Source organism: Phallusia mammillata, chromosome 8 (genome assembly GCF_965637545.1).
Source record: "Phallusia mammillata chromosome 8, kaPhaMamm4.hap1.1, whole genome shotgun sequence".
In the NCBI taxonomy this organism is placed as follows: domain Eukaryota; kingdom Metazoa; phylum Chordata; class Ascidiacea; order Phlebobranchia; family Ascidiidae; genus Phallusia; species Phallusia mammillata.
In genome coordinates, this window is record NC_137259.1 from 7967528 (window position 1) to 7993919 (window position 26392).

Sequence of the window (26392 nt, forward strand, 5' to 3'; positions counted from 1 at the left end):
AACCAGTAAAACTATTGTAGATTGCTCACAACCACGTACAAAATGCGTAGGATGACATCACTGCCTGTTTTTATAAGCAACCAGCTGCCAGTAAAGGTAAGCACTGCACAAAAACACCACTCGCACAAAATCCTTTAAGCTACATAGCTCACCACAATACTAAAATGATTACATAATATCAGACATAACATAAACTAACCATTCGACCCAGTAGTACAGGCGAGACGTTCCTATCCTCAGGTATCGATTACTGTGGAAATTCTCTTCTTTTTCTCGCGCACAAGCCACACGGAAAGAAGTGCTTCAGACCGCTGCGTGTGTGTGCCTGTGTGTTTGTATGTGCCGGGCGAACTTCTCAAGGCATTTTAACAATAAGGAATATTGTAGCCGTTGCAATACCCAACACCATAAATTAGTCACTCAGCAAAGTACAGAAAACCCCCTACCTTTGGCCTGAAAGTGATATGCTTAAAAGTTTAAAATTGTCCTTTATTCTCGCAAACAGCGTGACTGCTGTTTATTTCAGTTTACAACTATTTCGATTTCGGTTGAACCGTTTAGCGTTGAATAACTTATCTGCATGGTTGTTTTGCTCCATCTCTACTGCGCTGATTGGGGTAAACGGTGTGTCTGTTTCATAATACCAACAGTTAGCTTTCGAGAGTGCGTTTTTCCTGTATCAGTTTTTGTACTGTTGTTTTTGGGGCCCATTGTGTGTAACTATATTAATTAAACCTTCACCACAAAATGATATTAGGAGGAAACTGAAGTCATTAAGTCTCTGAGCACTGAGCAAATTCAAAACTTTGCCGAAAAAGTATATCACATGCTCCAATTTTCTGTACAGCATATTTAGGCCAAAAAAGTGAAAAGTAGTCAAGAAAAAAGCACAAGCTTAACATGGATATGGTGCACAGTGCACACGACACGAGTAATGTTTAAATCGTAACGGTTCAGAACACATTAAGTTACTGGGGCGTGATCGAGGTAATACAATGTGCACAGAATTAAAAAATAAAATGACAGCTTGCCAGTCTTAACCGTTTTAGAGCAACTTATGAACATTGTTCAAATGTTGTATTATAGGCTACTTGCTACGTAGTCTTTTGTACAACCTCTCGTACTTTATATAGCGTGCACAATGATATATTTTACCACACTACATATTTGACCCTATGAACATCGAATAGCGTTGGGCAGTAATGCGATGGGGATTACAATAAATCGTTCAACAATTGACATATTCTTGTAAAGATTAAGCTGCATTGTTACGTCACACAACATCCCTTTTTATCTTTTTTGTGCATATGCTACAGTTCACCTTTTCTAGTCGGTTTACAAACACTAATTAAAAACATCAGAAAAAACAATGCAAACGTAAAGGGACATCTTAAGGCAAAGTCATTATCTTGCTGAAACCTGCTTTTTGTAAATAAACTGCCATGCAGCCTTAACACTGAAGTACGCTGTGGCTGTTGTGGTGCAACCTGATTAAAGAGAACCAAACATTGCCTGGCTTAGAAGCAAATCTAAAATAAAAACCAAAAGCACATAAAACACACCCAGTTCAGTAACACATACTTCCTATCTTAATTGACTTAATATACCGTCGTAGCAATTACATCACTGTTGTTGTATTGGTGCAGTTTTACGCAAATGAGTTGACATCACCATTCTCTGAAGGTAGAAAAAGTGCCATAACGTTCAATAAGAAAAGTTCGCTGTGTGTCGGTTACGGAGCGAGATGATCAGCACAAAACAACCCTTTGCGCAAAAATCGGCTGATAATGAACGTACAGTAGGCCTAGTAAAAATATGTCTTCGCTACAATAAACATACTTACCATTATCTCATACGCATTTTTCTTGGGAGTGGCTTTTCAAACGTACAGACGGTAAAGTTGCGATTTATAGCATAGGTTTGATACGAGAAAAGCATCAACTGACGTAACGGAGAAGTCTTACAAAATTTAGTCAAGCCATCGCGCTTTGTTTTATTTGCAAACAATTGCAATGCCATGTGGAGCACACTGATGAAATACATTTACTTATAAATGAAACGATTTTATGGCAAGCTGTCGCAAGCCGAAGTGTCATACATTGTATGGATCAGTTCAGTTTAGGTGAAGCGAAATTAATTAAGAAAGCAAAAAAAAAATCAAGTATATAGCGGCCAAATTTTAGGTAGTCGTTTAAATATTGTTTATGGCGCTAAATTTTAAACAAAAACATCAAAAAACAATTGCTAAAATAAAACATGTCATATTTTTACCAATGTAGTATTAATGAAAAACCCTGTGACGTGTCACAAATTATGACGCAACAAATTCTGACGTATTGCTCTAATGACAAATAAACAAGGAAAAAGGAACAAAACGGTGATAAAGTGCTACATAATAATATAGAACAATAATTTACTCAACACGGTACGTTCACAAATCATGCTGACGTAATGACTGACGTCATATTAATGACTTTTAAGAACAATGGGATTCGATCATATATTTGTTTTTTTTTTGTTTTTGTCTTAAATAGCAGTGATACGGTGATGAGGTTAATCAGGGTCAAAACTGCGGGGTTACTTGCGTTCATCGATGGTTTTAATAAATTCAGTGGCAGCGGTGAATTGCATCCACCAATAAGCTTCTTCGCCAGAAAGACGTTCACCCAAAAAACTATTGACAAACTGGACCGTTGAAAGCAGGTGCGGAGGATTGGCCTAAACAAACAGATTTTATTATTACCCAAACAATCACCCTTAGCGGGTTAATACAGTAACTACTAGCATTTTTTTCTTTATTTCGCATTTGCCCAAAACTGTTTTTGCTTTCCTTTGACATAACAATGAGAATAATGTAGAGATGGGTGGCTAACTGACTGTTTTAATGGGTTTCAAGGAAATTCTTAATATGTATCCTTAATATCAGTTGCAAATAAAAAGATGGGTGATGCATATCAATTGCGGTTAAGTAATGGCCAATTGTACTGCAATGCCTTTTGCAAGTGAAATTGTGTCTATTTTTTGGGTAGACATGATTTTTACCTGTGTTTTTATCCTGGATCCAAACCCTAATTTTTTAATAAAAAACTAGAAGGGTGGCTTAGCACATATTGCCCTTGCATATACACTATAACCTATTTTAAAACATAAATATATTTCCTATGCTTATTTTGTATTGGGTCCCATATTAGCCATCGTCTTTTATAACTTTTGTCGTTTCTGCAGGCAAAAACTCATGGGTCCCCACACACGTAAAGTTGAAAATAATGCAATTCAAGAGATAACCATGAGAAAGTCGGGTGTTGTAAGGAAAACACAGTGATCGGCACTGGGCTTAAATAATACTGCTATGTAGAATACAAACTATAAAATTAGATTCACCCCAGATATTGTTTGAAGTATGTCCTATTTAACGTTTTAAAAAACTGACCCATTTTAGGGGGCTAGTAGGGCAACTAATTGGGTTCGACACACAAACTAAAAAATATATAAAAACCACAATGACTTAATCAATAGTACTGCAAAATTTCATCCCAATCCGCCAATATTTAAAATTTCGACCACTAGAGGTGTTTTGAGCAACAACCGTTAATGTTTCTGACGTCATAGGGCTGTTAACAACCCCCTAACTGCCATGGCGCAAAAACGACCACCAAGCAACCCACCAACGAGCAACATACAACTGGTTGCCCTTGTAACACTATTGCTCAAAAGAAATCTTTCGTTTGTAGTGACCAGTAACATACAAATACGTTTTACACTTTAGGGGCTTGTGGGGTAAATGTTAGGACTACAGGGTTGAACGCAACAATCGACACCTATAAATGGCATACTATACAAGAAATCTAAATTTCAGCCAATTCTGATACTGTTTAAAAACTCACCCATTTTAGGGGGCTAGCGGGGTAAATATTGGGGTTATCAACAAAACAAAGTGGGATGCACATCTACATAACTATATCTACCATCTGTGTAAATTTCAGCCAATTCCATCAAACATTTGATGGTAAAACGAGTCGGACAAACTTCGGGGTAAAAACACCCATTTTAGGGGGAGAGCGGGGTAAATACTGGGGTTATCAACAAAAACAAAGTGGGATGCACATCTACATAACTACATCTACCATTTATGTAAATTTCATCCAAATCCATCAAACATTTGATGGAAAAACGAGTCGGACAAACTTCGGGGGAAAAATACCCATTTTAGGGGGCTAGCGGGGTAAATACTGGGGTTATCAACAAAAACAAAGTGGGGTGCACATCTACATAACTACATCTACCATCTGTGTAAATTTCATCCAAATCCATCGAACATTTGATGGAAAAACGAGTCGGACAAACTTTGGGGAGAAAAAAAAATGAAAGAAAAAAAAAGAAAACAATTTGAGTATAATCAATATGTGTCCCCTTCAGGAAAGGGGACCCATAATAAGTCAATGCCTAATTTCGCCTTAGCATAACCATAGACGGCCACAATGAAAATGTGAAAGTAATAAAAACATATGGAGTTAAACAATATTTTTGGACTTATTTAGGCCGGTGAACTTGTGATTCGAGATACACTGATCAAAGTTGCAAACAAGATCACTTATGCTAAGGACAATGATGCTATTAAACCATACCTTTATAAGCACGAACACTAACACTGGGGTAAAATCGTCGGCCCCGGGAGCCTCGCTTTCATCAGCCAACTTAAGGAGATGCATGACAGCTCTGCAGCATCTTAACGCTGAATCAAGTTTGCCTTTAGGTGATCTGTGGGCTGCAATAGCGCTGGCCTCGCGTTGCGCTGAAGGCCATGGAGACTCGAGAAGGTACTTGCGACGTATCAGCAGGGAGGGATGGGCGGGTGTGATAACAGCGGACAGGCGTGAAATGTGCTGATGGAAGAGCCTAAAGGAAAATCACATCCGTGTGTGTTTTGTGGTATTGGCAGCAGGAAAATTTCCAAGTAAATACCCTACCTCACGACAGCTGACAGCGGGCAGAGCACAACGCTTATTTCAAATCGTATACCCACCAAAATACGGACTATATGGATATTTGGGTCGGGTTAAAGTCGGTATTAATAATAAAACTACGTTTAAAACTTGTTTTCCAACGTAAAATAATAAACTAACTTCCTAACCCTACCCCTCCTTAGCAGTTGCATTACAATTCAGCACTTTCCGCCCTCTATTAAACTGTAGCTAAATGTAGGGCTGATGTGAGGTGTGGTGTTAGCAGCTTTACCTATGCAGTACCGTTTGAACTGGCAAACAAATGTTTTGTCACTTACTGGTCTCTCAAAATATCGCCGTCGCCGTTCGGAAAAAGCACTGGTTTGTATATGTGAGTGAAGATGCTTCGTTCAACACATTCGGCAGCTTCATTTAACTGTTCCTCTCCAGCACCTGGGTTGTCATAGTAACGTAAATAGAAACTTGACTTAATATAGTTTATTGTTAATAAATCATTGTATCAATATCTGCAGATCATTCAAATAAATGACGTCATTTAAACAGAATGTTGTAATTAAAAGCTGCTTAAACAAATTATGCGTTATGTCGAATAATTACAGATCTAATTAAAAAATGCCAATACAGCAATCGAAAATCAGAAACCACATAAAATTTCCAAAAGTTAAACAACAAGTCATTGGTAGTTAGGCAACGACTGTACCTTCCCACATGACGTCATCGGCCATTTCGGAGCTGAGCCAGGTGAGAAAGGAATCCACAAGAGCAACTTTGTCGTCCATTGCACTCGACCTTACAAACTTGTGTCGGAAATTTAGCATGTGGGATTCGCGGCGTTTGAGAAACAGACGAACACACTGTGATGTGAAGTATCGTCTGCATAAAAATAACAATTTTATTTTCCACGTAGACTAGTTTAAATTATTGAATAACCTAATTTGAAAACTTGAAATTTGAAAAGTTTTATCCGAATCAGGCGAAGATCCTGATTAACCGAATCCGGTTTAGCCTAGGTTTACTGTTTAAATCGGCCCCGAGTTAAACAAATTGGCCTGCTTGGTGACATGTTCAATTTGCAACTAAGTTTTACCCAGCTTATTTGATTTTCTATTCAACATATTACTTCATTATTAACCGGTGTAAGTTAAGTGCATGTAAATGAAGTTTAAATCTTCAACGTATACAAGTTCATACATGATACATCTAGGGACGAAAAGATGAAAGTCCACATACCCATATATCCCGTGCTTCGTTAATCATACAAAACTTGTTCATAAGTCAAATTTGCAAAATACCGATGTCATTTTGCATGTGTTACACACTGACATGGTATGGTAAAGAAATAGTTATTTTTGAGGCATATTTAAAATTCGTCTTCGAAATTTTTGCAATGCGTGTTGTGCAGTGATGATTCAGACAAATTTTTTCTTAATTTTTTTTTTTTTAATTTTCAGAAATGTTAAGGACACTTCAGTTTGACCTTTAACGTTATAACGCAAAGGTATTTTTGCATACCTTATTACAATTTAAGACCTCGTGCGTTTAATTTAATAAACATATGTAAATCTTGCAATGTAACTGAACAAAAACTCGCACAATATACACTTTTTAGTCGACTAATTAGTTTAACGAAAATTTACCCAATTTTTTTTTTACCCAAACTGGCAACAAACAAAAAATGAAAACGGAAAAATATTCGTCTATCATTACCTGCATATGGAGCGGTCACGCTTTGTGCACATAGTCACGTGTTCCAAGTATGACAGCATTGCAAGGAGATGTTGTCTGGATCGGACCAGGTAAGTATGATAACTGCTGCGAATTTTGTATTCCCGCCACAAGCCCTATAATATGGAAAAAAAGTTTCAGTTTCTGTAAACTTTAGCGAAAACATCTACAGCATTTAAGATGAAATATCGGAATTAGAATATGAAGGAATAGATTGTGAAATATGTTGGTTAACAAATAATATTTTATTGATAAAATCATGTTACCCGAGGGATATATATTAGATACCGACCACTTCATTAACTCTTAGCATAAATTAACCCAAAATATTTGCTTTGAAACTTTAGGAAAGTGTACAGTACACAAAAAGCACAGTAAAATAGTGTAGTCGCAATAATATTTCGGACAAAAGCACCTTAAAAATCTCTGTTCTAAGTAATGCACAAAGTCCAATGGTGAAATACTACGTACCTTAACAATAGATCTACACGCTGGGTCATCGAGAACATCAATGCAACGGATGACTTCATGGATTTTTGCCATGCGAGAGTGATCTTGTAACATCATTGCCTCAGCATGTTGGATGCGAAGGAAAGACAGAAGTTGATCGCGTATACTAAACGGTTTACAACTTCAGTCCACACACATCAAACAAAGCAGTAACTTAAGTCAAAACTCCTATTCTGATTGTGATTTCACGATTCATAATTGAATGACACAAAGTTCAACACTCAACACATTTATGTTTGCAAGTACCATCTTGAAAGAACACTTGTATTATTATTTTTAGCTGAGCCTCATTGATGGCAGTTTAATGCAAGCCACACACGCTTCAGCATGGTGACCAAAAAAGCTTGTTGTATCTTTATTAACACCATAAAAGCTTTCCCTAACGTATATAGTGGCGCAGTAAAGAAATCCGAATCTTAATGCCATGCTTGTGGCCAACACTTTCTTAAATGGAATACAGGAACACAATTAACGGGTTGGAATATACGGTACCTGTGCCATAAAAAGAACTAGAAGGGTGGCTTAGCACATATTGCCCTTGCACATACACTATGCTCTATTTTAAAACATAAATATATTTCCTATGCTTATTTTGTATTGGGTCCCATATTAGCCATCGTCTTTTATAACCTTGGTTGTTTCTGCAGGCAAAAACTCATGGGTCCCCACACATGCAAAGTAGAAAATAATGCAATTCAATATATGAGTAAGTTTGGTATTGTGAAGAGAAACACAGTGATTGGTACTGTGCATATCTAAATATGCTATATGGAGTAAAAACTATTTAAATTAAAAAACTCATTTTAGGGGGCTAGTAGGATAACTAATTGAGGTTTCACACACACACAAACTTAAAAGTAGGAAACCACAATGACTCAATCAATAGTACTGCAAAATTTCAGTCCAATCTGCCAACATTTAAAATATCAACCACTAGAGGTGTTTTGAGCAACAACCGTTAATGTTTCTGACGTCAAAGGGCTGTTAACAACCCCCAAACTGAAATGGCGCAATAACGATAATTGGCATACTTTACAAGCTATCCAAATTTTAGCCAATTCTGACATTGTTTACAAACTCACCCCTTTTAGGGGGCTAGCGGGGTAAATACTTGGATTTTTCCGGACAAACAAAGTGGGATGCACATCTACACAACAATATCTACCATCTGTATATGTTTCAGCCACATCCATCAAGCATTTGATAGAAAAACGAGTCAGACAAACTTTGGGGGAAAAAAACGTTTTAGGGGGCTAGCGGGGTAAATACTGGGGTTATTAACAAAGAGGGATGCACATCTACATAACTACATCTACCATCTGTGTAAATTTCAGCCGAATCCATCAAACATTTGATAGAAAAACGAGTCAGACAAACTTCGGGGAAAAAAACGTTTTAGGGGGCTAGCGGGGTAAATACTGGGGTTATCAACAAAAACAAAGTGGGATGCACATCTACATAACTACATCTACCATCTGTGTAAATTTCAGCCGAATCCATCAAACATTTAATAGAAAAACGAGTCGGACAAACTTCGGGGGGAAATACCTATTTTAGGGGGCTAGCGGGTAAATACTGGGTTATCAACAAAAACAAAGTGGGATGCACATCTACATAACTACATCTACCATCTGTGTAAATTTCATCCAAATCCATCAAGGATTTGATAGAAAAACGAGTCGGACAAACTTTGGGTAGAAGAAAAAAAAAGAAAAAAACAAAAACATTTTGAGTAAAATCAATATGGGGGAAGGGGACCCATAATTATGCGAAGCACTGAATTCGTCTGTGGTAATTTTTAAAAAGCTGAAATGATTTGTAACAATATAGGGGATTGTATTTTTCTGCTAAAATGGTAATATACTGTATTACAAGGTATTTGAGCAACAAAACAAGATGCAAAAACAAGGAAGCTTACGTCGACTGATTTCTGCTTTGCATTTGGTTCCTAAACGCTTCTTGGGTGGCTAAAATAAACTCAACCGACCGATGTGGCGTCATCAAGGTCCCTGGTGATGTCATTATCTGTGACGTGGGCTTCGTGGAAGACAGGACGATTCGAAGTTTACGCTTAGCGTCCCTCTTGAGTTCGGAATCGGATTTTTTAAAAGTTTCCACTTGTTTTCCTGTTTCGCCACTGGATGTCGCTCTCCAATCACCGACAAATGGGGCTGATGACGTTGATGATGCGCCCCGCGTTGCCGTGGTTACGGTGTCGTCACTGTGTGGTGATTGGGCAGTGGTGGCTGTTGAACCGCTTAAACTGTGTGTGTATATATATTTAAAACCAATAAGTGAAAAGAAAACGAAGACATACTTTTGAGAATCGTTTAAATCCGATCCTGAAGCATCTGGGTTTTCACCGTTAGTGGAAGATTGCTGACTCGACAAAGTAGAGACTTTTTTCATGTACTTCTGCATTATGTCGTCACCGGGAGCTGATTTCTTTAAAATTATTTTGTTTTTTATGTTGTCAAACAGTTTTTTTAGAAAGCTGAAGCAAGTCCATTTGAATCAAAAAAGAAGTTTACAACAATTTCACGTTAACACGGAACGTCTGAACACATATGTGATGTAATACAAAAAATAGCCACACATTTTGTTGATTGGATTCCAGTAAGTTGTGTAACAAAACTTGCCACAGAGAAAAAATTTCAAAATCCTTGCAACTCAACGTATGTTTCGGTCGTTCCTCTAGATGTCGAATATTCAAGTGCCAGCCAGGTTTAGCCCACTGGCTTTAAAACCGTTGGCCACAAAGGTAGATTAGGTGGGTCTCCAGATTATTTAACATGTACTGATTTATGATAGTGATGTTGCATTCTAATATGTTTTTATTCTGGCAAAAAAAACGCTTTTGACCATACAGTTATCAATATTTTCAGTTTGTGTTCAGGTAAAAAACAGTACTGGAAAAGTTATAAGCCACAGATAAAAAACAGTTTGGAAGCGGCTAGTTTACCCCATTCCAGCCACTAAGTAACACCAAACTGCTTTAACCATTACCTGTTCGGTTTCTTGCTTGACCGGTGCTGGCGAAGACTCCTCCAAGGAGTTGTTAGCTGTAAAAAACAGCATGTTATATTGAAGAATAATGGAAGTTTTCAACCATCTCAGAAAATATTGTAAATGAAAAATATATCCTATTTCGTTACTTTTGCAAATATTATAACGATTGAAAATGACGTTATAAGAACATAAATACTAAGCCCGCCAAATTAAAAAAATGTTTTTGCCAAACACTTACACGAAAAGGATTCAAAACTCCCGACTTTAGGGATTGCCCCGGCTACATCGTTGCCCCCTGCACCGGCGCTGTTGTATTTGAAAGGAACTTTTCGTTTTCCGAAGGTCAGCCTGTTCCCTTTCCACCATGACTTCTTACGATCAACTCTGCCGCCGCTCCTTGAAACCAGCTCATGTGGTTCCTGAACAAGATCAACAGGTTATGGGTTCGATTCCCAATGTACACATGGGGCACATATACACACCCAAGCACTAACTTTGGAACAAAGATCACGCACGTTATAGCGCAGTAATTAGAAGGCTAATCGATTTGTTAAGTCCATGCTATAATGATGTCATCAAAACTTACATCATACAATGACGTCATTAAAGCTTGCTTATTGGCGTAAGACTTATTGGCGTCAACATAGCTTGTAACATTGCAAAACGAAAGGTAACTTCCGACAACTTACGAAGTCGGCTGAAACAGATCTTGCTAGGTTCGGTGAGTGGGGGTTCTTGGGGCGGCTTTCGGGGGGAGGATGGGGTCTTGTTTCACTTCGACGTGTCTTGGGGGCCGTTGACGACTCTATCACAACATCTAAGGGTCAATTTAAAGAAACGAAGCGAGGCAATTCATTATGCGGGGTCAGTGTACATTAAAACCAGAAGGTAAACGATTTTGCATTAGAGTGCGTTTATTTACCTGTCGAATTCTCTGTAAGAGTGTTGGTTGAAGCTGTTAAATTGTAATCGTTGTTTGAAGTTTGATCAGCTGACTGCTTTTTGGTGACCTCTGTTGACAGAAAGATTAACAGTTTTATTGCAGTGGATTAAAAACTTTCATAAACAGATTTTCATAAACCATCTTTATAATGTAGGTACTGGCATTATACGTTTGGGCATTCCTTAAGCTGTAGTATATTTTACAAGCCTCAGAATGTAAGTTATAAAATAGAGTAGTGTTGCTCAATCTTTCTTGGCATACGCCACCCGTCTGGACAAAACTAACAATTTTCGACACCGGAATAAATGCTAAATTATGCTGTTAAATTTAATGAAATGCAGTAAAAACTAAATATTAATCATCCAACCACAATGACAAAAGGGAAAAAAAAATTTCAAGAGTGCTTGGCGACACCCCTAAAATGCCGCCCTGCGGATGGAAACCATCAATACAGACCACAAAACTGGTTTTAAAAATTGTTGGTATTTACTGGTTTGCTGTTGGTGGTAACGTTAACCAAATAAGGCCATCACGACTTATAAACATGTATTTAAGTTAGTAACCACATATATATATTGTTGGGGGGGATAAATCTACTGCTTTGAAAGAATGTTGTTATGAAGCTACGTAGTGATGCGAAACTATAACCAACCTTTGGATTGGCCGTTGGTGGATTCTGCCTGTGATGAAAGGGGGTCAAAAACATCGAGAACTTCCTGGCTGATTCCATTACCGCTTGTTTTAACGGGAAGAAAAGCTGACGAAGGATCATGATTCACCATTGATGATGGCGAAGCAGCAGAATCACCTTGTTCTAATCCATTGACCTTCAGAGACGGATTTGACCTTGCTTCATCAGAGGTCTTTTCATCCCAGGCATATACAGTTTGGCTTGCGGAGTTGGGAGAATTTTTGTCAGTTGCTAAAGATGGCTTATTGTGTTTCTTGTAGGGACTTCTTTTTATGGTGTTAATGTGCTCATCAAAGTCCATTACAGGCAGTCTAGTTGACACCGGACTATCACTGGTGTCTTCATTTTGTTCTGGAATATTCCAAGCTACAGTTTTCTCGCTTGATGGCTCAGTGATTTTGACAACTTTTTCGTCCTTTTTAGTTTTGGAATCGGATTCGTTTCGTTTGGACATCACCATGGGAACCGGAGATTGGTTCACGTTTTCCTGTAAACCACAGAAAATAGCGATTTGTTGCAAGATGTACATATTGCTTAACAAAAAATTGACATAAAATATCACATGAACTCCTTTGTGAAAACACCCTTGGAGTTATATAGTAGATATAATACCAAAATGTACATGGAGAAAACATATTTAAAACTTTCAAGCTAGTAAGTTGATGAAAGTCAGGTACATTGTGCGTTTCTGTTGTCTAAACCATGGCTTCTCAAACTGTGGGTCCAATTGGGGTCGCGTAATATAATTTTGGGGTCGCAAAACATTATGGGTTATTATGTCAGTCAAAATAATTGGTATACGTGCGTAAATTTATTGTTTAAACATCATTCCCGTGTATTCAAACTGCTCTAAACACATTTTGTAGAACTTAATAGAATATTATTACCAACCTGGTAGCCATATGCGCCAGACTTTTTTATGTCTATTGTGTGCAAACAATGCGAAAAAGAAGATACCACAAGCGTCACAATATAGATTATGACGTCATAAAAACTAAGACTGTCAATCTGTTTATCAAGTTAGAAATTAATTTAGGCTTTCAGGCGCCATTAGATGGTATATATATATAAAATATAAGTATTTCTTTACATCATACCCATCAAGGGGTCGCGTATAAATTTCTGTTTTAAAATGGGGTCGCAGAGCAAGAAAGTTTGAGTAGCCCTGGTCTAAACAACTCTTTATGAAAATCACTAAAAATTAACAATTTTTCACCAACAAAATACAGTTTCTGAGACTGAACAAAGAGATAAAAACACGTGTATCAGCAAACACGTGTATCAGCAAACACGTCACAAAGATGACGTCACAATCAACAAAGTCATGTCACAATCAACAAAAACCTGGTATCTTGGAGATGAAGAGTGGGGTCGAGATCTGTCGTTCACTTCACTACTGTTTGAACTTCCACCTCCATGACTGCTTTCAGCCGACCCTCCCTCTCTGTTCAGGAGATCTTCTGCATCGGGGCTGATGCTGCTCGGGCCTTTGAATCCCGACCAATGTTGATGTTCTTCTGCCGCTAAAAATTAAAAAATTGAAACATAACAAATCTTTTTAATAAAAACTAGAAAAGTGGCTTTCTGATGTACTTCCATTTTATATATTCGATACGATATTTACCAATTTACTATACTATACACAATTTTATCTACATATATGATTGTTTTTGCAGGCAAAAACGAATGGGTCCCCACACACGTATTTACGGTAAACCTATGTTGCGGTTATTTTTAGATTCTTAAGGACAAATTTTTCATAAAGCATTAACTTAACTTAAAAAGTTTTTGTCCGTACTCTTTTTGCATTATTATTGTCATATAATTACAAAAAATCAGTAAAAAAAGAATGGGGAAAATACTTTCAATTTAATCTCTTGCTTTGACCTTGATATTGTGGTTCAAGTTCAGTTTTTAAACACAAGTTTTCCTAGAAAGCCTTAACTGTTATATTAGACACTATATATAAAAAGTCGTTTGCTAGAAAGGTATACAAAACAACTTGTTTTCCTTTAGTGACCCGTTGTTATGCAACGGCCAAGCTGACAACGAGAATTTAAAGACCATTTATCTCGGCGTTCGAAAAAGTTAAGTTTATTTTTTCATATTTATGTTGATCAACGACGTTTTGCTTGACATAAACGAAACCGAAGTACGTTTATCGAGTTTAAATTACGTCTTAGGTGTAAAACCTTCGCCAAAACTGAAAATGCGCGTGATAACTCAAAAAGACATTGCTGCGCAAAAACAGATGATTTCTAATCACCCAAACGACTGTCTCGTAAAACGTCTGTCCGGACGTGCCCTACCGCCCTGCCGCCTTATTCGTGAACCAGTTAATTCCTCCCTTGGGACTTATATCTGACATTCTGACTGATAGCGTACACATATTATGGGTTGTAAAGGTAACTGGCAAAATTTCAAAAACTGAACGAATACCCTGCTTAAACAATTGTTAATTTTTTTAAATATTTCTGCACCATAGGGCTTGTATATCTGGCCTAAAACTAAAACCGATTATTTCGGGGTTTAAAGGGTGAAAAATGGGTGAATCCGAAAAAAAGATATAAATTCTTTAAAAAATCTTACATTGCACCAAACAACAAAGCATGAAACTCCTAGATGATGTACTTTAGTCGGTACAGCCGTTTTGACATTTTTACGTTTTGGGGGCCTGCGGGTGAACCACTGGGTCATTCGGGGTCAAACTTCAGGAGGATCAAATTTGGATTAATATGTAACATCTGTCCAAATTTCAATAAATTTGGAGCAATCTTTCTTGACCAAACGCGTTTAACAAACCAGCGTTAGACAGAAAAAAGAAAAAAAAATACGGACAAAAACAATATGTGTCCCCTTCATAGAAGGGGACCCATAATAATTAAATAATGTAAAGGTATTTTATGGCTTATAGAAAATCTTTCATCAATTACTTCAACCAATGTTAAGATGTGTCCAAAAATATACAGTTTTTACTTTAGGTAAATAGAACAATTGGTGTGTTGAATTTACAGAGTTTTTTTGTTCATATTTTGTCTTTAATTTGATCCATCCTAAATGCAACCATGAGCACAAACGTATTAGCACATTACTATTTTTTGTTTACGTTTTGCTTGAGTGTTGTCAGACATAGCAGATACTCCACTGAACCCTGAGGCTGCGCTGAGACTAGGCGTGCTGGCACGTGATCGGTTGTCCTCCATTGCGTCCTCCGCTTGCTGCATAGCAAACAAACAGCGATTATATCAAACTTACAGGCAAATTGAAAGGATGTAGAGCAAGATCTTATACACAAAACCGTCAAAAAATACTTCCAAATATATCATAGCTTTATTGAAGTTTTTTGAGAAATAACTTTTACAAGTAAGAATTGCAAAAGCAATCAAGCAATAGTTATCTTATCATCTTAGGTCTTAGCAGATTGGTCATCTATTACATAAACACGTTTAGTTCTACTTACAGTTTGAACCGACTCTGATTCCAATTCTTGTAGTCTCACATCAGACTGAATATCAGGTGGCTCGCTGTCGCTAGGCAACACCTCCACACTCCATACGTCACTGCGCGAGTCCTCGTCACGTGTTAACGCCAGAAACGAACCAATCGACATTGATGGGCTCCTAGATTGAAAAAAATCGAGGACATACAAATTATCCATATTCTGATGTAACATGGCCAAAAATATCTCACAAGACCACAGAATTATGGTGTCATTACGCACAAATTATAATTTATTTCAAAATTTATATAATTTTATTTTATATTCAAAAATAATTATAATTGTGATAATATTATCACACGATTAGAAGAATATCTCACATTAGGGGTCCGCATACCGTTTTGAGGACAATCCCAAAAAGTGGTAAACCCTATGATTAAAATAAACTATGTTGTTAGAAACGAGTATTGGTAACAACAGTATAAGCAAAAAACATATTGTCTTCATGCATAATGAGTCCATAATGTTAAGAAAACATGACTTAAATGTATTGATATATCTACACATTTGGATTTTTGCGACCAAAAGTGGATTGTCTTGAGTCTTGACCCACTATTTGTGGACCCCTGGCTTAACCGGAAACAAATTGCCAATACAGTGGCATAAACATCTTCATGCATTTCCCCCAACATTTCGACCAAACTATCATCTGGCAAAAACTGTTAAAAAATGTCAATAGTTTTGCCTTGAAATTTTGGTAAAACAACCAATTTGACAACATGAATTACCTGATATGTTCCACTGGGTCTTCTGCAATTTCGCGAAGCCTTTCAGATTGTGATTCTTGTTCTGCTGGAGGTTCCGAGTCACTAGCATATACATCAACACTCCATGTTTCACTCTTTGTGTCAGCTGTACCCGGTTGATTCTGGTCGTCCCTGCGGGGTCCAGGCATCCCAGAGTCGGCAAAACGAACACCAAGTTCCTGGCGTATCTCAAATTTGCGCATCTTGTCCTCTATACTTTCTCTACAAATGGAACACAGGACTCTTGGAAATTGAACAAGCTTGAAGGCTGTTGATAAAGTTTGTTACAAGTCTGTTCTGAGTTTCAGGCAGTGTTTTTCAATCCTGGGTCAGCATAAATTTTCATAGCTCTTTGAAAAATAAGTCCAAATTACAATATATAAGCAAAATCTTTAATATGCCATAAGTTCACAGTTGTAACAGAAACAGTAACAATAACATCAGCGATCCGCTTCGATTTTACATAGGACAGGCCTATTGCGTTATACTGAACCAGCCTGTCACCAAGCATTGTCACATAAGCGGAAAGGATTCGGAATATTCACCAACAGCCATACTTTGACCATTACCATTGTCTCCAGTACAAACTATTTCAAGCCCTTATACCTTGCTGTAGGAAGTTTTCTGCTGAGTGCCTTGAGTGCTTCATCATTATTAACATGAGTAACACTTTCCTGGTCACCACCTTCCTCTTCATCATCATCTTCATCCTACATCAAACGACAGTTTTTTTACTTTTTGTCTCAATTGGGTTAACCACTGGGTCAAATGGGTTCAAAGGTTACAAATATAGCAATGGTCTTAAACCTTTCTTCCGAAATACCCCGTTTTGGGGGCTCTAAAATCATCCTCTATAACAGAAAATTCAAATTCAATCAGATTTACTCAGGAACATGAAAGCTTTAGTTAAAATTAAAACTTAATTCAATTTTTACAAATTAATTGCTACAAAAAGAAAGTTTGTTACATCACAGACTAGATAACACTATGCATGCAAAAACAATCACCCTATTTGGGTTGAAAACAAAAGGGTATTACCCGACAGAGGAGACTTTTATACAGTTCACATAAATTTACATAAGTTTACCAAAACCCTGGTTTATAGGATACAAGATACCTATATGTAATTCTTGAACAATAATGGAAGAAAATGACCAATTTACCTGGTTGCCATGGGAACTACCAGCATGGATGCTGCTACCATCATCAGGAGGAACACTTTCAGTTTGATCAAGATCCATAGATGATGATCCAGAAGTTCTTGAAATCCCATCTTCTGTTCGGAGTTCCTCACCAGGTTCACTAAGATCAGATGCTAAACGAAAAAGAAATCATCAACCCATGACATAAAACAATTGCAGGATTATTCAGATGTTATTTTTGTTTGTTTGCTGGGTATGCTATTAGGCTGACTGCCTTACTGAAGTTTTGATTGCCCTATACTTAATTTATGATTTGGGGAAATGTTTGTAGGGTTAGAAGGAGCTTTGGTCCAATCCTTTCAATGGGTTAAAGCTTTAAACTGTAATGTTTTTTTTTCAAATATGCATTAAATAGTGGATTGATTGGGTAAGTCTACTATTACGACATTGTAACACTAATGAAATAGAACAACATAGTAAACAGTTTATCTCACCACCAGAGTAGAGGGAAAATCTTGAACGTTTTTCCAATCCTTCACCTTCATTTTCATCCAACTGACCATTTTCAGTGTTTCTAATATTTTGACGTTGCCGTGATGTTGCTTTGTGCATTTCCATCACCTGTATGACAATAACTTTTCGAAACATATCATACTTCAGTTTCATTGCTTGCTTGCCAACAAAAACATTTTGATTGACTATATTACTGCACGTAAAAAACTCAGCACAAAAATAGTATAATTTTGCGCAATTAGTATAGTTTACAACAAGCATTTCAGTTAGGTTCAAAACATAACTTTTTGTTGAACTCCAGAATCAACAATAAATTCTTTTTTAAATTGGTTGTTTCAATGATACATTCCATCAACTTGCTGGGTGATAAATCAGATTGACATGTGACAATGCTGTATAATAAAAAATCCTCTACTCAAAACAAATGCCAAAGACAAACCTCAGTTTCTGTTAAGGTTCCAGGCATATCTTGTGCATTCTCTGTTAGAGATGGAAGTGAGATGATAAGAACAACTTCAGTTTGTTCAGCTAAATGTTGAGGGGTACTATCTGTTAAAATAAAATGAAGGGTTTTAAGAAATTCACAATAAGTAACATTATAAAAATTTTAATTATGTAGAAAAAAATTAAAGTGGTAAACGAGGATATTTTAAATGCTTACCTCCAGAAGCACTTTCATCATTGGTAAGATCAGAAGCACTATCAGCACGGCGAGGTGACTTGTTTTTTGCTGAAGATTAAAAAAACACTTGATAATTGTTCACAAAATTAACTACATAGACTTAAAAATATTTAAAATAAAAAAATTGTTAATTAGAAATTATTTAAATGAGTGAGCTAAAAAAAATATTAAAAAAAAAAAAAACGTTTTTTTTAATCGTTGAAAGCAGGGAGTTGAACTGGAACTGAACTCAAACAATCGAACGGGTTTGAGCTGTCTAACTCATTAAACCCAAACCGAACCGCAAATTACATTTTATTGAAAACCCGAACCTGAGTTGAACCTTGTATTTTAACTCTCGTTGAACCTGAACCGGACCGGTAAAAATGCAGCGTGGTAGAATTAAAAACCGCAAACTGGTCCAAACCAGGTAATTGTCAGAACCAGAACAACACTCGAAACCAAAGTACACATATTTAAAAACCTAAACTTAACCCGAACCCCTAAAACAAAACAAAGTGAACCCAAACCGAACCCGAACCCATATGACAATCGTTTGACTTACTGGTTGCAAGTTTACACTAAGTTATTTGCAACATGATGCCCTGTGATTAAAATCTCTTTGTTGAACTTATTCACCAAAACTGCAACAAGGGTTTTCAACCTTGATCTTTGAACATAAATAGAAAAAATACCTTTTGTGGCACGTTTACCAGCCTTGCGTTGTGGTGTAGAGTTGTTGTTTAACATTCCCATCAGGTCACCAGCCGAACCACCAGAGGACGTTAACTGACCATTGTTTTTATGTTGGGAACCTAAATAAATCAAATTTTTCATTCTCTCAACTTTAAATCAATTACCCACATTCTTACACAATTTTACAAACTTTTAAACAATTATTGACCCAAAACAACAATTTTGATTAAAAGTACATGAAAACAAAAGGCCTTTTCATTATTAGTTGCCCTTTATACATATTGTCATTTTTTACATTTGTCTTGTTGTGCATAAAAATGTTATTGTGATGATCCGTTTGGTTTAATTGCACACCCTAATCTTAACAGCCATATTCCACTCTTACTAAAAAAGAGGGAAAATAATTAATCCATTTGAACATTTATGACACTTTCCAGGTTATAACGGTGATCAAAACAATGTAGTGTGGTGGTAACAGCACTTAATGCACTACTTGAAGTTGTAAATAAAAAGGATATTTTCAAGTACTTCAATACTAACCATCATCTGATGTTGATGACACTGGTTGAGTTGCTGCTCGTACCATACAAGCTGGAGGCTGACTCGGTAGGTGTGACAATATGTCAGCAAGTGAAGATTGGTCAACACCTCTCACATTCGATTGCTACAAGAGACAATATAAAGTAAGTGTTGTATTTGAAAAATATTTAACTTTTCAATAAATGCACCATACTATAAACTCCACAAAGTTAAATCCCCTTTCTAAATTTTTTTTTATAAGAGTTCTTTGATCAAATGCACATATTAACTCACAGAAGCAATCAATTTTAGAGTTTTTTTCTTGTTTCACATCTATCTTACTAGTAGTGCAATACACATTTTTTCAAAAATGTCTTTTCAGTGAGGGTAAGTTTTAGATATTTTTCTCGAATTATGGACCAACACAAAAAACATAGGACACAACCATTTTTTTCCATTTCTGCTATGTTCACAATATGCTTTTATGGCCAAACCTGTATATCACGAAGGAACTGGATTAACTGAGTGAGTTGAGAAGCAGTAAAAAAGACAGATGTTGAGGAGCTCCCAGGTTTCTGGGGGTCTTGACTCAACACTTCATCACAGTTTGAGTTAATCACAATGTCAATAAGTTGGTGCATGGGATCCTAGAAAAAAAACAAATTAAATTTTTCAAAAATAAAAAACTAGTAAGCATGTAGTTTTTTGAAAAAAATACAGTAAGAAAGGGTTAAAATGTGTTACATGTTTTTTGAAACAGAACTTTATTTGGACATGTTGGTCTGTGAGCCCCTTAATCAGTGAAAGTATCTACAAAATTTTTGTTTTGCAGGGATATACTGTCAGAAAACACACACTTTAGAAGTTTTGCTTAAACTGTAGGACCAAACTCAAAACGTAAAGGCTTAAAATGTTTAGCAACGCCTCTGCATGGTCGCAACCTGCAATTTGGAAAGTTGAACACATTTTTCTTGCCCATAAAAGGTAACCAAACCACATTTTTAAGTTATCCTACATAAACTTACTCGATTTAATCGTGAATAAACAGGATCAGGCTGTTGGTTAGAACCATCCCAGTGAGCCATGACCTGCAGAACCTGGTTGGAAAAATACAAAATATGAAAATGAACTTTTCAGCACCAACTGTTCCAAAACTTACCTGGGCTATCTGCATCAGATTAAATCGTGTAATTTCACTGACAGGAACATCACCCGTTACTCCATATAGCTCAGGGTTCACGATGGTGGGACAAACAAAGTGTTGAAGCAGGAAGTCTGTGCAGAGTGCACGTGCCTCAGTTTGCGAAACTAAACCTGAATAAAAAAAGTTTTGATGTTTGGCACAAAAATAGTTTGTACACATTTGGGTTGAAATACCGAAACATAACCCTTTGTAAATTGGCTTTAAAATGGTTACTTTTTTATTGCTTTGCTATGTTTTTGCTTTTTATAGCTGATAATACTTTTTTTATTGTTGATGAAAAAACCTTTACAACCCCCAGGAAAACGGCAACTGTCCCCTAAGCGGTTACAACCCATAGCTTGAAAACCACTGGTCAACATCAACAATAAAGTTCTTTCATGTTCAGTCTTACCTGAATCCTTAACAATATTATAAGCACGAGTGATTATCCAACCAAGGCTTGTAGGAAAACAACACATTGCAGAAAGCAAACTGTTGACAAATGAGGAACACTTGACAACAAGGTCTTGTTCTGTCTTGTTAATATGCTCCTTTAGTTTGTCCTAAAAACATGCCAAAGTGAAATTTTAATAGCAGGGCACCGTAAAGAATGTATGTTTGCCTATTGTAAGTATGCTTATTGTAAATATAGAGAAACTGTAATGCTCAGGCAAAATGGCTTACAAAAGCCTTTACATCATAAATCATCTGTTTCAGACAATATGCTGACACCACAATCAATTATGTTAAGCTGCCAGTCATACTTCTAATACTTCCTTAAAACATATTGTTGGATTAAGGATAATATCAATTAGGGAATTATATAATGCAGTACTGCATAGCAAAGCTGAAAACATACAACTAATAAGTTGCAATTATCACCATTCAATATATGAAAATATACATATATGTGAATACTGAACAAACTGTATGTATACATATAAATATATATATGCACTAGAGACAATGACACTTACACCTAAGAATAACACTTGCTCTAAATAAAACTCAACGTAGATATATTACACATTTTAGAAACCCCAAAGTGTGTCATAATTTGCATAGCAATTAAAATATTGCTTTATTATCAAGAGCAACATTTTCAGTGAACAATAGGTAGTTTATATACTTCATTAAAAATATAAACAAGTATATATGTTTTCATTTAGTAACAATGACCGATTTTATCACACCGCTGTCTGTACACTGGATATATTAACTGAAGTCAAAAATAAACTTGTTTGGAGAAAAAGACAGGAAAATACCATTTCAAAATGGTATGACACATCAACAAACAATTAGCCCCAAGGCAATGTTAATTACTTAACACACTTTAAGACAGGCTAATACACATGAGTCAGTAGTCATAAATAAAGCTTGCTTTGAAATTGTAACATTCTGCTTTGTCAATTATAAGTTGCACATGAGCTTTGCAATTTTTACTCTTGTGTGTTTTGTTGTAAGATATAGTATTTTAGAACTCTAGAAAATTTATTTTTGGAATCATTCCCAATTGCATTGGGGATTCTTGTAACAATTTCCATCTTTTATATTGTATACCACAAGTTTGAAACATTTTTTTACAGGGTATAACCTGTTAGCTATCTTATTTTACCAAACATATTTCGCTACAGACACTAATGATGTTTTTTTAGTGAAATACATTTGTCTATGATAAGAAAGCTAACAGATTGTAATCTGGAAATAAATGTTTCCAAACTTATAGATTTCAGAATTATGACTTTTTCAGAAAAATATGTGATGTCACTTTGAAAATGTGGGCATTACTTTAAACGTGGGGTCATCTTGTTGCCCAAACCTCTTCTCAACTTCGTGGGCAGTCAGCCTTGTAAGAATCTTTGACTGGTTAGTTTCCAAAAATAACTCGTCATCCATTAAAACCTGGAAAACAGAATTGTACGTGCCAATACCGTATTGTAATCTTACATTAATTTATATCAAAATTTACATTTGTATTTGTGACAAAAGTAGTGTATGAGCATTCAATTTAAACTTTGAACATATTTTTAACTCTAAATACTGATTTATCATTTCCATATTAGTACACAATAAAGGTAAAAGACCTCCTTGGAATATGTTTAACAATAGTATGTATCGAAGCCCAGTTGAATGAAAGTTATCAATATGTTTGAGATTTTCTTTGTAATAACCTTACCTCCATAATAGGTTGGTGCAATGCTGATGTTAGAAAAAGCTTTCCAGCAGTCAGTGACTCAACGAAAAGACTGTAAAACGAGAAATATTGGTCTGTGTTTTTTCAAACCTGGGTGTAAACACTGAATTCCTACGTCAATTTTCAAAATGCATTATTTAAAAGAAAACCCAAACAATATTCGGAGTGACGGTTTGTACATGTGTACCAGGTAAAGCTATTTTGCTGCAAATACAGTAATGTACTATTTTACTTAAATAAGCAAAGTTTCATTATAAGATGTGATTTCATAAAAGTGGTTTTTCATCCATGAATTGATTCCTGGTTTATTTTGAACATAAACTTTCCCCTTATGAAAATAAAAGTCATTGTTGTCTACGGTGTGTTTAAAACACAAATGACTCATAAATGGATACAGCCTATTACGGTGATATCCCTTTTTCCGAATGAATGGCAGTTTTTTTTAGTTTGCAAACCAAACATGTGACAAATTTGGTCAGTGCCAAACTTTGTTACAAAACACCGTTGCTTTTTAATGCAAAGATTCCTTGCTTCTAACTTCTAAAACCACAGTAAAAACCATCCAAAGTTCAATGTACCCACAATTTACAGTTTGGAAAAAATAGTGGATAAGTTTACATAAGTGCTTAACTAACAAATGGGGTAAAAATATTTTTAAAAAAGTTAAAAAAACAAAGTTTTTCCTGAAAAGTTAATGAGATGCAAGCTTAAACAATGACAGAACAACCAAGAGAATGGAGAACATAAAATCATTAGACAAGTTAATCAATAGGTCAGATGGGTGCAAGCATTCCAGACAATCAAGAATATTAAGCAAATTGAAACAAAGGGTTTGGCTTGGTATTATGGTCTCATATATTTAAGGTTTTGCAAGTATAAAACAGTCATTAAAACAATGGCAAGATGCCAAAATAATAATATATTTTAAGTTTTCAAGAATATATCAACTACTACACAAAAATAAATCATTTTTCTATCAAGTGCATTGCTTGAAAACATTTTGTTATAAAACAAAGTTACACAAAAAAGCAAACCAACTAAGCTACAATGGTGTATAAACAATGTCTCTCTGCCTCTTTAGGTCTTAAACGTTTTTTGCCTCACAATAACCATTCATGGATGTGTAATATTGAAATTAAGTTTGAAACATTTTTCGTAAGTTGTGAGGTGGCCACAAAGAAACAAAGAAACCTGTCAAGACTCACTTTAGTTTGTGAATTCAAGAGTGGAAAAAGTGTACACATAACATCAAAACATTATACCACATACCGAAAGACAACACAGAAAGCACAGCTGCCTTTCTGCAACAGACGACGAGGTTGTTCCTCATTTGCCAGTTGTAGCAGCATCAGGGTTTCCATCAACTAACAGCAAAACACAAGATAAAAATTCAGAACTTTGTTATAATATTAATTAAATCCATGCAATGCAGCATACCTCCAACAAATACTTGTGGTTGTCAGTAACAAAGTTGTTGCCATAACAACATAGCACAATAGTACGGGCAACGTCGGTGGTCGCTTCCAGACCAAGCTTGTCACCATATGCAAGACATGCAGCCGCTAATGTTGGATTGTGTATGAAAGCCTAAAAAACAGAATAGTATGTCAAAAAGTAAAATATGCTGGTTGTCATTTTCCGTAGCTGCTATTACACAATCATCCCTATGGTAAACATAGAAAGTAAATATACATATATACCTCAATGAATTGGCTGTACATGGATTCTTGGTAACCAAGTTCTTTGTAAGCATCCACAAACTGCACTGCCTCTAGCTGGTTGGCTCTTTGACTGCATGATGCTATATCAAAAAGAAGTAATGTTGGTTAACTGTTTAGCACTTAATTGCAGATGAATTGAAATGTTGTAAAAAAAGACTTAAAAGTAATATACGCTTTCTGCATTTTTGTTTGCCCAATACATAATATTTACAACAGCTCCATATGGGTCACCTTGTGCTTGATTGAGTACAAGTCTATTTAGGTTCAGGTAATGTTGCCTTGTAACCCAAAACAGGTGTGACAATTCATCGGAATGTTGATGAACTTGCTCATTAAGCTTCCAAATCAAGTCCTGTCGAATACATACGAAAATTAAAACAAAGGTGCTTTTAAACGTATTTCAATTTAGTACACAACAAATCAACAATACAAAAAATTTGTGGACTTTGGCACTGAAATAATTGCTTCCAGCTTGACAACAGATTGATTCATGAAAGTTTAAATGAACTGTGAGATGACTAACATAGTGCAATCCAATTTTGCACGCAGAACACCACAAACATACATTTTTCACTGACTGATAAGTTCTGTCACGGTTTACAACTAACCAAAGAAAAAAACTATATTTATACCAGGGGTGGCCAGCTTGTCAGTCATTGGGTGGACAAAATTTTCTCAAATGTACACAATCCACTGATTAGTTGACACTTAAACAAAACAACTACAGCAATTTCTTTGAAATGATTTATAATTTCCACATCTTTGTAGTCCTGAGTTGGATTTTTATATTTCAGTTAGGTATTATGAAAATGCTTTATAGGTTTATATATGTGTGTCCTTCAGTGTTTCATACCGGAACGGAATGTTATACAGGAACAAAATAAATAATTTTTGGCTCAAATACCAGAACGAAATACAGAAATAAAAAATATTCAAAATACCGGAAACGAACGAAATACCGTTATATTTTATTCCGGTATTTCGTTCTGGATATTTGACATGAAACAATTGCTGAAAATTTCGCGCCGTTAAGATATAATAAAAATTGAGGCTCCTACAATTTACATCCGTTTGACCATTATTGACAAACGTTATGTGACGTAACAACTACCGAGTACCGACAATAATTCTTGTGTGTTGCAACTTTCTTTCGTTTTTCGCTTAATAGTTGTAAAGACCACAAAGAATTTTTCTTGTTTTCAGAACCGAAATACCCAAAAATACCGTTATAATTTTATTTAGGTCAGACCGGAACAAAATCAAAATATCGGTCCAGAACGAAATAGATAATTTGCTCAGAACGAATAATGTTATTTGGTTTCGTTCCGTTCCGGTATGAAACACTGGTTTCCTTGCTGAAAAATGTTTTAAGTTACTTACAATCAATTACAAACATTTTTATTAAAATATCTGTTAAGTTAAAACAAACAATCAAATTGCAGTTGCTATTGGACATACCAATTATTGCATAATAATGCAATAATTTTGCAGTTCAACTTCCTTAACTAAAAATAATTTGTACTTGCGCAACGAAAACAAACCTGCTCTGATTTAACAAATTGGTTTTCTTCATGTAGCTTCTGTGCAAGTTCTTGAAGATTTGACATCTTAAATGTCAAGACAGTGACTGTGTGCACAACAATAAATAACTATTATTTCACCATTGCGAACCTATG

General features: G+C 35.9%; 1 protein-coding gene across 3 annotated transcripts; it reads right to left on the reverse strand.

The window, feature by feature from the left end:
* Positions 1 to 1979: 1979 nt before the first annotated feature.
* LOC145204269 (GTPase-activating protein and VPS9 domain-containing protein 1-like) lies at positions 1980 to 26335 on the reverse strand. Of its 3 annotated transcripts, XM_080076754.1 has the most exons (35): positions 26258 to 26335; positions 24948 to 25068; positions 24696 to 24796; positions 24433 to 24582; positions 24265 to 24359; positions 22978 to 23047; positions 22590 to 22703; positions 21214 to 21364; positions 20778 to 20932; positions 20644 to 20715; positions 20113 to 20265; positions 19640 to 19763; positions 19099 to 19218; positions 18404 to 18472; positions 18182 to 18291; positions 17724 to 17850; positions 17251 to 17402; positions 16694 to 16797; positions 16070 to 16309; positions 15303 to 15462; positions 14949 to 15060; positions 13187 to 13365; positions 11804 to 12329; positions 11131 to 11220; positions 10898 to 11013; positions 10447 to 10627; positions 10206 to 10261; positions 9517 to 9644; positions 9118 to 9462; positions 7161 to 7305; positions 6672 to 6805; positions 5665 to 5837; positions 5282 to 5396; positions 4626 to 4896; positions 1980 to 2718 (listed from the first exon to the last, which is right to left on the reverse strand). In XM_080076754.1, the coding sequence occupies exons 1-35, from the start codon at positions 26321 to 26323 to the stop codon at positions 2578 to 2580; spliced, it is 5166 nt and encodes a 1721-aa protein (XP_079932880.1). In that variant the 5' UTR covers positions 26324 to 26335; the 3' UTR covers positions 1980 to 2577. The 3 variants fall into 3 exon arrangements, with proteins under 3 accessions (XP_079932880.1, XP_079932882.1, XP_079932881.1); XM_080076756.1 differs by lacking the exon at positions 11131 to 11220; XM_080076755.1 differs by lacking the exon at positions 11131 to 11220 and having other exon boundaries at positions 10898 to 11025.
* Between the last annotated feature and the right edge of the window lie 57 nt (positions 26336 to 26392).

What these genes read in the sequence shown, in the direction of transcription:
- LOC145204269 (XM_080076754.1), bottom strand. Translation starts at nt 26,323, where the DNA reads ATGTCAAATCTTCAAGAACTTGCACAGAAGCTACATGAAGAAAACCAA. An exon ending in AGTTCCTTCGTGATATACAG is followed by an intron (nt 19,764 to 20,112) that starts GTTTGGCCATAA and finishes TGTCTCTTGTAG; the next exon opens with CAATCGAATGTGAGAGGTGT. An exon ending in GGCGATATTTTGAGAGACCA is followed by an intron (nt 4,897 to 5,281) that starts GTAAGTGACAAA and finishes ATTTTCCTTTAG; the next exon opens with GCTCTTCCATCAGCACATTT.